General features: G+C 38.0%; 1 protein-coding gene across 1 annotated transcript in view; it reads right to left on the minus strand.

Moving 5' to 3' along the window:
* The window catches only part of USP31 (ubiquitin specific peptidase 31), a 132,083-nt gene that overhangs the window by 30,190 nt on the left and 84,655 nt on the right, over nucleotides 1-17,238 (minus strand). The window contains exons 10-11 of the mRNA XM_020978613.2: nucleotides 2,797-2,874; nucleotides 1,119-1,248 (exon numbers count right to left, since the gene is read on the minus strand). Coding sequence (XP_020834272.1) covers nucleotides 1,119-1,248; nucleotides 2,797-2,874 — 208 coding nt within the window. The remainder of the gene's footprint in view (nucleotides 1-1,118; nucleotides 1,249-2,796; nucleotides 2,875-17,238) is intronic.

Genomic DNA, 17,238 nt, shown 5'->3' on the forward strand with positions numbered 1-17,238 from the left:
GAGGAAAACAAACCTAATCACAGAGTTGAAAAGGCGATCCTGGTCCAACCTGTACTTTGACAAGGTTCACCTGCCAAAGCTGCTATTCCATCAGCATAAAATTGGATTCTGCCCACACCATCGTGAAGCAAAGGAAAGAGATTTTAGTGGAGGGCACAGCTTCATTTACATGCCCCAAGGCATGTGGAACAAATTCCAAATTCTACACAACATATGGGATTATTAAAGTCTTAAAGTTTAAGAACGGTCTTGCTTTTAGCACGGTGTCCGGCACAGAGTAGATGCTAAATAAATGCTTGTCAGCTTGGTAGACGAAAGAAAAGAATTACAGAAAAGTAAGGATGAAATATAGCCCACAAGTGAACTAATGTATTTTAGAAAGCTTTTCAACACCATAAATTGAAACAAAAAGGAGATTTCAGTGTTATTCTTAATTTACCATAAAATTTAATTAGCCGATATGTACACCTCATTCTCTCAACCAGAGTTTCTTTGCTTATATAGCCTGTGATTTCAGGAGGTCTGTGAACTTGAATGAGGGAGAAAAAAACTATATCTTTTATTACTAACTTCTAACTGAAATTTAAGATATCCTTCAATTGTGATTTTTTTAGAAAAAGTTATTTTGAGAAGGGTTTTCCAAAGAAGCCTATAAAACAAAAAAGGTTAAGAACCACTGCTCTAAACCATCTGATTAATCAAAGTTTTACTGATATTCATATTAATAACCTTAAGGTCTTAAAAGGAGCATAGGATCTTAGGATTTAGAACTAGAAGGAACCTTAGATATTTAATCCAACCTCCTCACTACTACCACCATCTTTACTGTTTTCCAGATAGAGAAACTGTGACCCGGCAAGGTGTCAAACCACAGTCAACAAGCATTCACTGAGCACTTACTATGCTCCAGGCAATGTGCTAAGAATGATGATTTGTCTAAGATTAACAAGAGTTAACTGGATGGAATTGGTATCAAACATCCTCTAAGTAGGCATTAAACCATTCCACAAAACACAGATATGCTAAAAACCAGGGGAAATCGTTAGGCCTGTTTGTTTGCCAATTACCAATTTTCCACTCTCTTAGGTTGCTGCATTACCAATTCTACCTTCACTCACCTGTTCCTCTTTGGTGTACAATTGGAAACACTGTGATAAAGTGCAAGTCTGAGGCTGGTGATGACGTTCCCTCTGCAGACGGACGCTTTCTGCATCAGGAACATATTCATCTTCTGTATTTACAAATAAGCTGAAAAAAGGAAAGAAGGAAGTTACCAAAGACAAAGGCAAACTAAAATGGCACCAGCTATAGCTCTTTTCAATAGCATGGGTTCATGCTGCTGTTAATGAGTTCACAGTCAAAAGACTGAGATATAAAAATACCAGGAACAAACTAAATATGATTTTGAAGAGTACTCAAGTACACCTCAGAACAAGATGTTTCCTCCACCAATGCAGACTGTAACCTATCCATGTCTGCCAGTCCTTGTTCATGCCCTTCTGTATGTTTGCCACAGAGGTTCAACACAAAATGCTAGAGGCCTTCTTTATTTTCTCCTCACATCATGAAAATACTAGAGGAGCAAATATTCAGATCTTGCCAAATATTAGCTCTTGCCAAATGACCTGCCCACCTTCCACATAAATGTCTCATTGTGGTGCGGAGCTGACTGACCATGATTTCTCAAAGGCAATGCCAATGGACCATGGTTTCTGGTAGATTCTACTATGCTGGAAGATATCAAGTCTGTTTTCCAAGACCTATCCAGATAAGTAAAGAAAGGAATATCACCAGTAGATTGGCTATTGGGAAATGAATTCTTTGGCCATGGCAATTCATGAAACAACAACAAAAAAAATTGAGAAGTGCTATGCTTAGTAATAGTATTATAATTATGTTAGAGCTTTAAGGGTTACAAAGTACTTTATATACATTATTTCATTTGAGCTCACAATAACCTTGTGAGATTACATATTATGGTCATTGTTATGTCCATTTTGCAGTTGAGGAAACTGAGGCTCAGAGAGTTAAATGACTTGTCCATGATCATACAAGTAGGGTCAGAAGTGATATTTGAACTAAGGTCTCCCTGATTCCAAATCTCACTTTTTTTTTTCAGTAAAAAATGCATTTGGAATTTTGTTTAGAGTAGTGTGAATGAATTGAAGCAATTCATACCAAAGTTATTGCACTTTTGCCATCACATATAATGTTCTATTTGAAAAAAAAAATAGCTTATGCGGAGGGATAGGAAGGAGGAAGGTAGAATACAATAAAGCCAAGTGACATATAGAAATTGAATTCATGGCCTTTACTTCATTAGCTATGAAACAAATGAGGTAGGTTTCGAGGGGCTGGAAAACTGAAGCAAAGCCTAGAATGAGTCAAATAGAATACAAGACTCTCAAGGTATTTACATCAGGGGAGGGGAAAGGAGGTGGCCAGTGGATAGTGGCAGGACTGGAGTCAGGAAGACTCATCTTCCTGAGTTCAAATCAGGCCTCAGGCACTTATTAGCTGTGTGACCCTGGGCAAGTCACTTAACCCTGTTTGCCTTAGTTCTTCATCTGTAAAATAAGCTGGAGAAGGAAATGGCAAACTTCTCTAGCACCTTTGCCAACAAAAAAAAATCCAAATGTGGTCACAGAAAGTTGGACACAACTGAAAAACAACCAAATAACAATAAGGGGAAAGGATGTCTTCCTCTGTCCATCCCCAGCAAATCTTTCAAGGGTCAGAGTTGAAAAAGAAAACTAAAACAATGATGTCATAATTGCCAAGTAAAACAATACTCACTAATCTTTTGTCTCTTTGTCCCATTCCACTACTAACTTTACATGAGCAGTACCACCTTGTCCACATGATTTTAACGCCCTATGAAAGGAAAAAAGACATTGTATTATTCTATTAAATGAGATTAAAAATAAAAATGACATGATTACTAAAATCTAGTCATGATCCAATAGAAAGAGGTCAAAAGTTATTATACAAATTAAAACTCTAAACAGCCAAGTGCCCCAACTCAGCAGAAACTTGAGGATTCCCTAGCCAGAACACTAGCACTGTGGAAGGACTACGAGTCCAAAGCATGTATCTGACATTACCCTTCTGATCAAGTTTTGGCAGCTCCCTACTGCCTCTAGGATAAAACATAAAGATGCTTGACATTTCAACTTTCTCACAATCAGTCTTCTTAGTACAGCCCTTTCAAATCTACCTTCCTAATACGATTCCTCTCTTGAAGAAGAGGAGATAATACGAGACCTTACAGCCACGTGAAGTTTGGGAATCCTGACAGGAAGCAGAAAGAGAGCAAAGATTTAAGTGAAAACAGCTGTCTACTACAGGCAGATGGGATACCAGGAACCAGAGTGGCAAACATCATAGTAGACTAATTCCCCATTGGCTGCAAAGCAAATAGCTGATGGCATCTTCACTCTTCCCCTCTTCCTCCTTTCCATCTGCTCTTCTCTTGTCCCTCAAATTAAATTTATATTTATTTTGTATATATCTTGTATTTACTTAACTGCATATATCTTGTGCTCTACCACAGTAGAATATAAACTCCTTATGTGTGGGGACGGTTTCATTTTCATAACCCTGGCACAGTGCTTGACATACAATAGGCACTTAACAAATGCTTACTGAATTGAGATGAATTTGTAGCTAGATCTCTGTTTCCCTAACAGTACAAGGGAGGAAAGGGAGCCTTGAACTCCTAGGTGTATGGGGCTAGCAATTGTCCCTAACTTACTTAATGTCCTCAAGTTGCCCTGAGAACATCATAGCTAATGTACTCCTGAAAATAAGGTGGGATGACTGTCAGCAGCTACATCTCCAGAATGTCTGTGAGGACAGCAGCTTCCCTATCACATTTACACTTTTATATTAACAGATGCCAAGATCAAGTTCCAGCTGAGATTGTCACAGGAAACAGGAAACAGGCTGTTGAGATAGTTGCAGCTGGGTCAATAGGGGAGACAAAAAGGCCATGAAGTAGGAAAGTGGTTCCCAGTCTTTTCAAGTATAAAAGCCCTTTTAAAAAATTAAAGCATTTCTTGGATCCCCCATGATGGTAATTATACTATCACAGGATAATAAGATCATAGAAGGCACCTCAACGTCTAACCTCTATAGATAAGGAAACTGAGGCACTAAGTTAAAGTGTCTTGCCCACGGTCACATAGGCAGGAAGGATAAGAGACAGGATTTGAAACTCAGGCCTTAGAATTTAAGAACCAGGACTTTTTCCATTATAACAACCTGCCTCCTTCAATATCCATTATCTGAGGAAATACATGACAAGAAATTACCACGAATTCAGTAATATTTTAAAGGAATTTGCTTTTTATTCATCCCAACGGCTTTGTTGTTCAGATATTTTTCAATTGTGTCCAACTCTTCCTGACCCCATTTGGGGTTTTCCTGGCAAAGATACTGGAATGGTTTTGCTATTTCCTTCTCCAGCTCATTTTACAGATGAAGAAACTGAGGCAAACAGGTTAAAGTGACTTGCCCAGGGTCACACAGCTAGTAAGTGTCTGAGGCCAGGTTTGAACTCAGGAAGATAAGTTCCCAACTGTTCATCAACATACATTTGAAAAACAGTAACAACACATATACAGCAGGTAGGTGGCACAGTGAACAGAGTACTGGGCCTAAGGTAAAGAAGAACTGAGTTCAAATTCAACCTCTAGCTAGCTGTGTGACTTGGGCAAGTCACTCAACCCTGTTTGCCTCAATTTCCTCATCTGTGAAATGAGCTGGAGAAGGAAATAGCAAGACCATTCCAGTATCTTTGCCAAGAAAACCCCAAATGGGGTCAGGAAGAGTTGGACAACTAAACAACAACAAATATACATGTGAGAGGCATAGTATTTACACATTCTATAGGAGGCATATCTGTTCATTTATAAATTTGCAAATCCCTTGAAATAATGAGGTGGGGACCAGGGCAGGGGGCTGTAATGTTAGATTGTAGAGAGGAATTTAAGAGCAGTTTGCAATGAGGCCATAGACACAAATCCCAAACAAATGAGCAAGGTAGTAAAAGTAGAGAAATGAAGTATCTGGCACAACTGATTCCGGGCAGTCAAGTCATAATGTCTCCCTAAAGACCCACAGTAAGAAAGACTTCAATAGAAAGAAGCTAGAATCAGTTTGGAAGATATCTGAAATATTCGGTGCTACTCTTCATACATGACACCACATTGTCGCATCCCCGACCTTTGTCCAAGCTGTACCCTAGGTTCAGCAAACTGGGATCCAGGGAGATTTAGAGGCATGTACAGGGCAACACAGCTATTAATCACAAGGAGTTGGCTTGTAATTAGTAAAAATTAACTTATATAATTAATTAGTGAAAAAATAGCAAATATTAATTTATACCTATGAATAGAACTAGCTATTAGCTATGAGCCTAGGAAGTGCATGAAATAATGGAAAGAATACAATACTGAAAGTCATCATAGGTCTAGGTTTGAATCCTGCCCCCAGACAGTTAATAGCTAAATAATTATGGGTAAATCCCTTAAACTCTTTGAACCTCAGTTTCCTCATCTACAAACTGGAGATAATACCCATAGTGACTACCTCACAGAACTAAAGGAAAAATGAAATGCAAATTTGGAAGTGCTATATGAAGCTATTTTTAAAATCATAAAATGTTCAGTCTAAAAGAATCCTTAAGATAGCCAGTCCAACGCCTTCATTTTAAAGATGAAAAAATTGAGGGGCAGCTAGATGGTGCAGTGGATAGAGCACCAGCCCTGAAGTCTGGAGGACCTGAGTTCAAATCCAGCCTCAGACCAAATACTTTACCAGCTGTGTGACCCTGGGCAAGTCACTTAACCCCAATTGCCAAAAAAAAAAAAAGATGAAAAAATTGAGACCTGGGAAGTTTAAGTGACACGGCAAGATCACCCAGTTAGTGACAGATTAGGGACTAGTTGCCAGGAACAGAACCCAAACTCTTAAATCCCTAATCTCTACTATGATATTATAATGTAACACACCTTTTAAGTAACAGCATCCTTTAATGTTATCTCCTTTGTAACACCAAAAAAAGAAATGAAGTTCCAACAGATCGAGGGGAAAAATTTCACTATATTTTCATCTTGAAGAAACTCAGAAAAAATTTTAAAACATTTTAAAAGTATCATTTCTTTCTTTTGTGTGTATTTTTCTCACCTCCTTTCTTCTGCCTATAGGTTTCTTCCTCACTTCTCCCAACTCCCTGCCCTAACTCTTTCCCTAAATCCTAGGATTAGGAGTATCTGAAGGCCAGTATGCCTGGAATATGAAAATGTAACTCTAACACATACCAAACTGCTGAGATAAATAGGTCTAACTCACCAATGCTGTGCATTTTCCAGGTTAAAAAAAAATCTCAACATTATAATGGATAAATGCTACCAGCATGTTATAAAGACTTATCTATTGCTTATCCACAGCTCAGAAGTATGATAGTTTCTGAAGTCATCTGTTTTCCTTAGATTCAGTGAAGAAAAATAATGTATTCTGGAAAACAGAGTAGTCCGTATCTCATTTTACAGAGAAAGGCTATTTAGTTTTATGAAGTATTTGGAGAAATCACTTTAGAAGACTCCAGAAAGACCATGAGAAGCATTTGGTTTTAATTGTTTTTAAAACCTAAGTTCCATGAGAAAACAGAAGAAACTGTTGCACAGTGAAAAAAGAAGAACAAGGAGAATAATACACAGTGTGACTATAGTGATCTAAATTAAAAGAACACTAAAAACAAGCTAAACACCAAATAATTTTAATAACTAGTCATGGTCCTAGAGACCAAAGTATGAGAGATATCTTTCACTTCTAAGTAGAGAGGTGGGAGACTACAGATAGAGAATACTACATACACTATTAGATGCTGTCACTGCAAGCTATTAAGGGTTTCAGTTACTACAAAAAGATTAAAAGCAAGAGATGAAAAAAAGACTTTTGATCTCAAGCACCCTCAAAGTACCAGAGCTACAATTAATGGGCTGGAAAGGTTCAGGGAGAGTGTAAAATTAATGTTTTACAGGACCCTGCAATAAAATCCAAGTTAGATTACATAACATTTCATCTTGCTGGGCCTCAGTTTCTCCAATTATAAAAGGTAGGGGAAGTGGGGAGAAGAAAATTTCAAAAGGATAGATACAATTATGAATAATACTGTTATCACCACCACCACCCCCAAAAAAAAGTAACAGAGAATTCATGAGCAACTATTGACCAATATTTTCAGGACCACTTCTCTATAAAAAATCTTAAATGATAATAGTTTGTGCATGCATTGAGGACATCCTTGTAGAAAATGAGAGTCGGGCAGCAGTTCACAGATGACTTTCTATAGTGAACTGCATCTTCACAGTCATATAAGTGAATTGAAAGCTATGTGGAATATAAAATCCCATCACGTCTATTTGGTGATTAAAATCAAGTAACTCTAAAAAGGACAAGGAAGTCATACATTTTTCCTCAAACATGGCTTCTCCCACTCATAGGTTAAAATCAAGATTCCAAGATAAACAGCAACCCAAAGATAACTGTGTTCAATGATCCGCTATCAACATCAGAAGAAGCAACAAGCTGGGATGTATACTCACCTAGCATAGTGCCCACATATAGCAGATGCTTAAATAAAATACTTGCTGAATGGAAGAATGAAGCAAATATGTTTCACAGACTAACAGGCTACGTTGGCACAATGTTCAAAAAGAAGAGGGACTGCAGTACGACAGGTGCTTCTGTTTTCAGATGATATGATGATGATTGCATATGGTCCCAGAATGTCTTCTGAGTGAGATTACTAAAGAGATAAGCATGCCATCCACAGAGGAAAAACAACGGGATGAGAAACATTCGTTGCCTAGAGGATGGTATGCAGTTGGACAGGTAGCCCACAGAACTACTCCATCAATATGTATACACACACATATACAGATTAATCATATACCTCTTGAAGTAAGGCCCCAGCCCCCACATTAGAAACCACTAATTTAGAGCACTGAGAGGTTAAATGACTTGCCTATGGGGACACAATCAATATGGGTCAGAGACAGGACTTAAAACTAGGTATTCCTGAGTCCTAGGCCAGTTCTCTATCACTAAAACATATTGCTATCCAATATTGGGAGGGAGGGAAGAAAGGATAAAGGGAAAGAGAGAAAGGCAGAGCAAATAGATAGCAGGTGCTAGAGATGGAAAATGATCTGGGACCCAAAACAAAATCAGGCTAAATCATATGATGAAAATGTAGTCTATTCCATTATCCCAATATGTTCACTGCCACAAAAGATCATCTTTTCTATGCCAATATCCTTGAAATGATGCTGTATGGTTATGAATCATGGAACACTATGACGAGAGAAGGAAGTTTGTCAGGTCTAGAGCAAGAGTAAGGGATGCCAAACAACTAGACAATCGAAATCTCTGTTCTCCATGACTTAAAAGAACATAAGAGCACATTAAAAGGTTTCCTTGTGACAGATTGGTGGGAAGAAATATTTATTAAGCACGTAGTATGTGCCAAGCACTGTGCTAAGTGCTGGGGATATTAAGAAAGACAAAAACAGACACTGCCCTCAAGGAGTTCACATTCTAATGGGGGAAGACAACATGCAAAAAAACTGTGCACGTACAAGATGAATGCACAGTAAACTTGAGGTTATCTCAGTCTGGTGACAGTTTGGGAAATACTCCTTAAATGTCATAGTTCACCCAAAGAAGTCACCCCTAGACTCAAAGATAACATCAAATGAAGCAAAACTGTTTATTTAAGGAAGGAACACATCAGTCATTCAGGAACTCTGGGGTCCCAAGATTCCTGGACCTACAGATGTATTAGATAATGTACCGACCAGCAGATTGCTAGGAAATCCATTTGATTCAATTCAATAAGCATTTGTTAAGCACCTGCATGATGTGCCAGGCATCATACTAGGCACTCATGGCAATACAAAGGCAAAAGTGAAACTGCCTCTGCCATCAAGAAGCCTTCACTTTACAGAGCAATGGACGTGGGCATCGACCTGTACATTTATAAGCATAGACAAAATATATACAAAATTCAAAGTAATTTTTTTGGAGGGGGAGACCAGAAGACTTGAACAATTGGAGAAATCAGGAAAGACCCTTTGTAGGAAGTGGCACAAACTGAACCTCGAAGAGAAGTGTGGGTTCTAAGAGGTCTAGGTAAGGAGAGAGCATTTCAGGCAGGAGGGATAGCTAGTAAAAAGTGAAAGTTCAGAACAGACTTCCCTGTCTGAAGCTGGACCATGGGGATAGCCTTTGCATACAATATATGTCATGAGTTGGGGGTGGGGGGAACCCCTGTACCAAGAAGCACCAAGGAAGGGCCCGTGGGCATTAAGCACTGGAGCATGACCACTCATGGATAGGCATTAAGGCTAGACCAACTGCAAGAGGGGAATCGGGAACTATTTAATTAAGGTTAAATAAAAGAAAACACCTGAGTTGTACAAATACAAGGAGGAAAAGATTCCAGATATACGAGGTGGAACAAGGCACAAGAACAATTCTAAATCACACAAAATAGAGACAGAATTTCAGATGCTTATACAGTCTCTGCTGAATAAATCTTATGGACCATTACAAAACACACGGCAGAATGAGGAGGCACGAGTGGGTTGGGATCCCTACGGATGGACAGAATATACATGCCAATTAGATCAGAAATCCACTGAAGTCAATGATTAGTAAATGCTATCCTTAACCATTTGAAAAAAAAATTTTTTTTTTTTAGAAATTGGGTGGAAGATAATGATATATGTTATTCTTTTAACCATCACCATGAGAACTTCTGCTGGTCATCCCAGAAGGCTGGCATACCAGGACACAAGCAGCCAACTGGTGGCAGTGTATATAAGCTCTAGGTAGTGAACCTAGGAGAAAATGAATTAAAGAATATCGTCTCTGAAATACTAGCCCAGCAACCCAAACATAAAGTTTTAGCACATGACACAGAGAAATGCTCAACTTCTAACCTCCTGGAGTATTCCTGCTAAAGACTTTTAGGACTGGGTTTTGTTTTCGTAACATAGACATAAATGGTGCCCATCTACAATCCAGCTTACGGTCTAAAGCCACCGCCCCTCCCCCCGCACTTGATCACTAACAAATTCTAGAGTCCTAATAGGAAAGTGGCTGGGGAGAAATCCTGCTGTGTTTCTATACTTCTAAATCCCAGAGGGCTAAAAGATTCCACAACACATCTATACCAATGACAACTGAAGCTGACATTTATAGAACACATTAAAGTTTACAAAGCATTTCACAAACACAATCTCATTTGATCATCACAGCAATCCTGCACTTGAAAGCAAGAGGGGTGTATCAGGGAAACCCCCTAAATGGCTGGACTGGAATGGCTCTAAGGCAGCTAAGTGAGCACACTGGATAGAATGCTGGCTTTGGACTCAAGAGATCTGAGTTTTGACCTTGTCTCAAACACTTAATTGTGGGGCATCTCCAAGTAAGTCACAATCTATTTCAGCCTCAGATTTTTATCTATAAAATGAGAGGACTGGATTCAATGACTTTTAAGGTCCCCTAGTGGAATAACAGAATATGGGAATCATCAATATGGGAGGTATTATGGAAGGACAACCACATTAATGCATTGTTGGTGGAGCTGTGAATTGGTATAAGCATTTTGGATAGCAGTATAGAATTATGCAAATAAGATAACAGAAATGCCCATATCTTTGGACTCAAGAGATTCCATTGCTAGGTAGGTAGGTAATTAGAGAGAGAGAAACAGAAAAACATATGGATAAATATCCACATTTCATATAAATCTTGTTTAATATTTCATGTTATCATCATTTTATTTACTATTTTAATTTTAATCTTATTTAATATAGCACCAATGCTAGGGGTATATATGTGTGCATGTGTGTATACATATACATATATACACAAATATACATAAACATATACATACCCAGAAATGGTTCTATAAATATTAAAGTAAAAGAATTAAAATAATAAAATTAAATATTAAATAAAATTAAAGCACAACTTATAAATACATGTTTGAACACACACCCATACCCACACACACACACAAAACACACACACACAAACACACACACACCCCAAGGTGGTGACTGACAAAAAGAAAAAGCTCTACATATGCCTGAAAGTGAGGCTGGTGACTTTGCACAGCCCTCCCTCACTTAAATACAATTCAATTGCAAGTTATGGCATCATTTTCTTGATGTCCCCTTTGAGATAGCAGAATTGGAGGAATAGCTAATAATACCATGATACATTAATGTAATGGAATATTACAGTGCTGTAAGAGATGAAAAACATTACAAATACAGATTATCATGATAAGACTTATATGAACTGATGTGAAGTGAAATAAACAGAGCCAGGAAAATAATAATATATACAATAATTACAAAAAGAGTAAGTGGTGAGAACAATCCCCAAACAATTGAACTGAATAAAACAAATTATAAAGAATAAACTTGATCTCAAAGAAGACATGTGAAGGCTCTCACTCCTACCCCTATTCCTTTGAAGAAGCTGGGGTCCACAGATGTGGAATAGTACATACAACATCAGATTTTTTTTTAATATATTGATTGGTTTTGCTGATTTTTTTAATCTTTGAAAAAAAATTATTTATCAGAAGAGATTGGTCTTTAGGAACAGATGAAGAGGAATATGGGGGAAATCTAAACAATGTAAAACAAAAGATAAAAATAAGATTTTTTAAAGTGTCTTGTGTTTTAAACATTTTCTTTATGATGAAAGAAAAAATATCTGCTTTGTACACTCTTTTAGAGCGGACTCCATTAATACCTTTTAGGGGACAGGAGAGAGAAATAAATTTTCCTAAAAACTCCTCAGTAAGTCTTAAAGATCAGAGAATATAATAAACGCTTGATCCCCTTTCTTTTTAGAGTCAGGGTCCCCAGAATCAAATCTAGGCTCAGTGGAGCCCAGGGACCTTCATGGAGAATACCACTTAGTGGTATACCACAGGTGACATACTCTTATCAACTCTGTTTTGTACATGAGGAAGGTGGAGAGAACTTAGACACAGCTAGATGGTGGGATTTGAACCTACATCTACACTACCTCCAAATCCAGAGATCTTTCCACTGTACCATACCGCCTCTTAACAAGGAACCTAGGCTGCTACCCTTAGAACCAAGTAATCAACAACATTTCTTTAACAAATATTTATTTGTTAAATACACTGTTCAGGGCACTGTACTATGCTAAAAGTTGGCTAATTATTTCAAGTAAACTGGAAATAGGTATGGGAATGTTATCCAGGCTTCCCTAGTCCTCTCAATATCACTCAAAATGATATAAGCAAACCAAGTAAGTGTTCCTATATTGTGGACCTACATGGTCCAGGAAGTATGGGCCAATATCACCCCCACAAAAAAAAGTTTTTTATTATCATCGAAATATTTGTGTGCCTTGCAATAATCACCTTGGGCATAACACTGAACCTTTCAAGGACTCAGTTTCATCATCTGTAAAATGATGTTGTAATAGATGGCCTCTCAAGTCCTCTTCCAGGTCTAGATCTGTGATCCTATCAAGGAAATTGCACAAACCTATTCTGAGGCAAAAATGTAAAACATCAACTTTGTTTTAAATAATCTCATACTTTGCTTTCTTCACTTCTCTCCTACCTCCTGGTGCTCTCCCTAAGGTCCCCACAACAGCTCTTCCCTTTTGGAGAATAGGAGAGTGGATTCAGCCAATTCAGACCCCCAAAGTTAAAAAAAATCAGCTATTTTCCTTCAAGTCTTGTAGACTTAACCCATACAAATTCCCTAAGTGCTACTCCAAGCTCCAAAATCTGTTATTTTCCTTCACCATAACCAAAACTCTTAAGCTCTCAGTGCAGCTATTAAGGAAAAAAAAATCTAATTAGACAACTTTACACTAAGGTATAAGTGCTCAGTAGCTATTTAACCTTCCTAAATGCAGTTGTATTTTTAAAAGTAAATACTTATTACCCCAAATAAATCTCTAATTCGAGGAATTTCAGACAGTATGACAAAGACCCATGGACATTTTTAACAGTGTGGGTGGGGGAAAGGAGGGAGCTGTGAAGTTGTGAGAACAAACACGAGGCTAGGAGTCAGCAAACCCAAGTTCTAGTGCTAGATGTGCCAGAAATCCATCACTTCATTGTGTGACTGTCATCATTCTGGGCCTTAGTTTCTTCTTCTGTTAAGTGAGAGAATTATACTAGATAATCTCGGTTCCTTCCCTTTCATCTCTAACATCACTGCAACATTTCTTTGGGCAGAGAGCCAACACATAAATAGTACGGTGCTACTTGGTGGTCCACTCTTTGAGTTAGCTTCTCTAAATTATCTTTCTTTTAACATTTTTCTCTTCTATTTCTGAACCCAACGAATCTCTAAAAGCCCCGCTTTAGCTGGCATTAGAAGGAAAATGAAGGTTAGGTACATGCCAGATTTGACTGAATTTTGTTTAAAATTGTGGAAGATAAATCCACTGGAAAATTTATACTAGCCAACATTTTTCAAATGGTATTAAAATGGCAGTCCAAAATTGAACTCCAAATATATCTTTAGAGGTACACTGAATTTAATCAAAACCCTTCTAAGACCATCACAAAACTAACAAATGTGAAATGCGGTACAACTATGTCATATTTCCCACTTTCTTTGGTCAATTTGGCAGCACCATTTCAAAGTATGCATAGGATTATAGACATAGATGGGAAGGAGATTTTAGAGTAAAGCTGCTTAAGCTTTTTCGAGTCATGGATCCCTTTAGCAGTCTTTGGAAGACTATGGGCCCCTTCTCAGAATAATATTTTTAAATGAACAAAATAGGATTGCAAAGGAAACCAATTATAATGAAATGTGGTTATAAAAATATTTTTTAAAAAACAATTCATAGACCCTAGATTAAGAATCCCTTCTTTAGAGACTATTTAGTCCAATCTCATCCTTTTACATATGAGGAAACTGAGACTCTGGGAAGTTTAGTGACTTGTCCAAGGTAATATCTGTTAATTAAGGGTCAGTGGCAGAATTTGAATCCATGTCTTCTAACTCCAGAGACATTACAAGTTCAACTACACCACAATACCTGACATTCAAAAGATGTTAGAAACCAGGCTCTAGGTTACATAATAGTATTATGTAGCAGTGTTTTTAGCATAGCTCTGTACTAAACTCTGTACTAAAACTGAATCCAGGGGGCATGAGACAAAGTAGAGATATGCAAATGGGGAAAGATGAAGATTCAGATTTTCCATGAAATAACTAGGAAACTAACAAGGATAAAAGAAAATAAACAGGAAATCATGTAAGAAATAACCAGATTATCAAAGACTTAGAGGTGGGGCCAGAATTTGCTTCATTTGTTTGCACAAGAGAAAAAGGCTCCTACAAGTGGTGATTGAGGAAATCCCCAGAAAGTCATTTTGTGAAGATACACACACTCACAGAGGTAAATTTGGTTGGCTTACAAGAGCACAAGATAGATTTTCAAAAATGTTTGTAAGTGAGGTAATCAGAAGCCAATTATATTCAAGAGTGAGCAATGATAGAAACGGAAGAAAAGAAATCCTAGCCAAGTTACTTGCTCCCTGTGTTGACCTGGGCTTTCTGGCTCTGTGTCCCCACTCCTTTTTTTTTTTAAAGGCAATTGGGGGTAAGTAACTTGCCCAGGGTCACACAGCTAGTAAGTGCCAAGTGTTTGGTCTGAGGCCAGATTTGAACTCAGATCCTCCTAACTTCAGGGCCAGTGCTCTATCCACTGTACCACCTAGCTGCCCCGTTTCCCCACTCTTAAAATGAGGAAATTAGACTAAATGAAGTCTGAGGCTTTCCCCACTCAAAAGCTATGTTGTATGTGCTAATTTCATTTTTATGAAGAAACTCTGTTCAAACACTAGCTACTGTGAACATTAAGAATATCAGCTTCACCTCAGACAAGTCTGCCACAAAATACCGCTTTTTCCTTATTTCCCAAATTAGAAAAGGACATCCTCTATCTTAATTAATGATTTTTAACAAACTAAAAGATGTTCATCCCTATTCTTTTGACATTTAAACCTAACTCCTCTAAAGTAAGTAGTTAACCAGAGTTTGGACTTCATGCATAATTTAAACAATACATTATAACTAAAGTATAAAGTTCTTTCTCCTACCTTTCAAATTATGTGACAATCAATTTGTGATGAAATGACAAAAAGAACAGTTGAGAGAGAACTTTGGAAAATCTATTTCCTACCAACTGAGAGAACAAAAAGTAATTATGCATAAGAGGAGTGAAAAGGAAAAAACACAAAATAAAAAGTCTAAGTATTATGGTTGTGAATTTAAAGATATACCTGCCACCACCTTAAAATCTATATGAACTTTCCACTCACACCAAACTGGCCAATTTATTGTTCCTCAAACATGTCATGTGCATCCCCAACTTTGTGCCTTCAGTCACATCCTTTCTCCCTTCACAATCTTCTCCACCTGACTATGGTAAATCTTACTCACCTTTCAAGGCCAGATAATACTAATAGCTAGCATTTACATAGTGCCATACAATACAAAATTCTTCCAGCAAAGGAAGAGAGTCAGATGGCATTACTTACAGAACTGAAAGATGGGATATCTCTGGGTCTTTGCTTCCCCCAAATGTAAAATGAAGAGGTAAAGCTAAGTGATTTCTGGAGTCCCTTCCTAGTTCTAAAAGTGTTCATCTATGAGTCTAATGGGAAGAAGATGCTGTGTTGGGATCAGGCACAACTACAAAAAACATCTCACTTGTTCCTTACAACAACCCTGAGAAATAGGTGCTATTGTTATCCCCATTTTATAGTTAAGGAAACTAAGGCAAATAGGTTAAATGACTTGACCAATGTCACACAGCTAGCAAGTGTCTGAGTCTGGATTTGAACTCAGGTCTTCTTGACTCCAAATTTTCTTCTACTCCTCACTTTCCTTACTTCCTCCTCTTCCCTTCAAAAGTTCTCAGTCAACTATTCTCTTTATTTCACTAAAAATTCAGTCACATAATTTAAAAAGTAGGATCTACCTCATGGACTCTCCCCAGTAAGGTTAGCATGGCCCCAGGGCAGGAGTCCTGGCAGCTGGGGCATGGCAGAAATTGTCTAGATTCCTTTGCAATTTAATCACCCTGGAAACAAGAGCTACCTTGCCTAGTCCAACAGATTTCTGATAAGATTGTTTCTTGTCTATCCTCCACTCACTCTGAAAATTAAGCTATCGAAATAACAAACAAGAAGCTACTCACATCTGAACGGGACCTTAAGGTTTATGAAGGGCTTTCCTCCAAACAACCCTGAGGAATGTAGGATCTCAAAAAGGCAGCAGAGTGCAAGAGAAAGAACACTGGCTCTGTTTGTTTTTGTTTTTTTTTTTAATTGATTAGTCATGTCTGACTCTTCATGACCTCATTTAGGGTTTTCTCAACAAAGATACTGGAATGGTTTAACATTTCCTTCTCCAGCTCATTTTACAGATGAGGAAACTGAGGCAAACTGGGGTTAAGTGACTTGCACAGGGTCACACAGCTAGTGAGTGTCTGAGGCCAAAATTTGAACTCAGATCCTCTTGGCTCCAGGCTCACTTCTCTATCCATTGCATTACCTACCTTCCCTATTGGCTCTGAGTACCTGGGTTCAAATCCCATTTCTCATTCTTACTATCTATGTGACTCTGGGCAGGTCACTTCACTTCCCCTGGGTCTCAGTTTCCTCATCTGTAAAATGAGAGGCCCTAAGGTCCCATTCAGTTCTAGAAATATATTTCTGTGATACTAGTGCAAGTATTGCCTGCATTTTACAGATATTGAAAGTGAGGCTCAGAGAGGTTTGGTTATTTGCCCAGAGTTACATAATTAATGTGTCAGAATTGGCATATGAACCCTAGCTGCTGGGTCCCTCCTGACTCAGTCAAAAAAGAACTACTTTGTGCTACCTACTGTGCTAAGTTAAGCATTACAAAAAAGAAAGGAAGAGAGAGAAGGGGGAAGGAAGGAAGAAAGGGAGACAGAAAGAAAAAGAGAGAAAGAGAGAGAGGAAAGAAGGAAGGGAGAGAGAAAGAAAGAGAGAGAGAAAGAGAGAAAGGAAGGAAGGAAGGAAGGAAGGAAGGAAGGAAGGAAGGAAGGAAGGAAGGAAGGAAGGAAGGAAGGAAGGAAGGAAGGAAGGAAGGAAGAAAGAAGCTATATACA

The sequence above is a fragment of the Phascolarctos cinereus genome, unplaced genomic scaffold (assembly GCF_003287225.1).
Source record: "Phascolarctos cinereus isolate Bilbo 61053 unplaced genomic scaffold, phaCin_HiC Scaffold_4;HRSCAF=312, whole genome shotgun sequence".
Classification (NCBI taxonomy): domain Eukaryota; kingdom Metazoa; phylum Chordata; class Mammalia; order Diprotodontia; family Phascolarctidae; genus Phascolarctos; species Phascolarctos cinereus.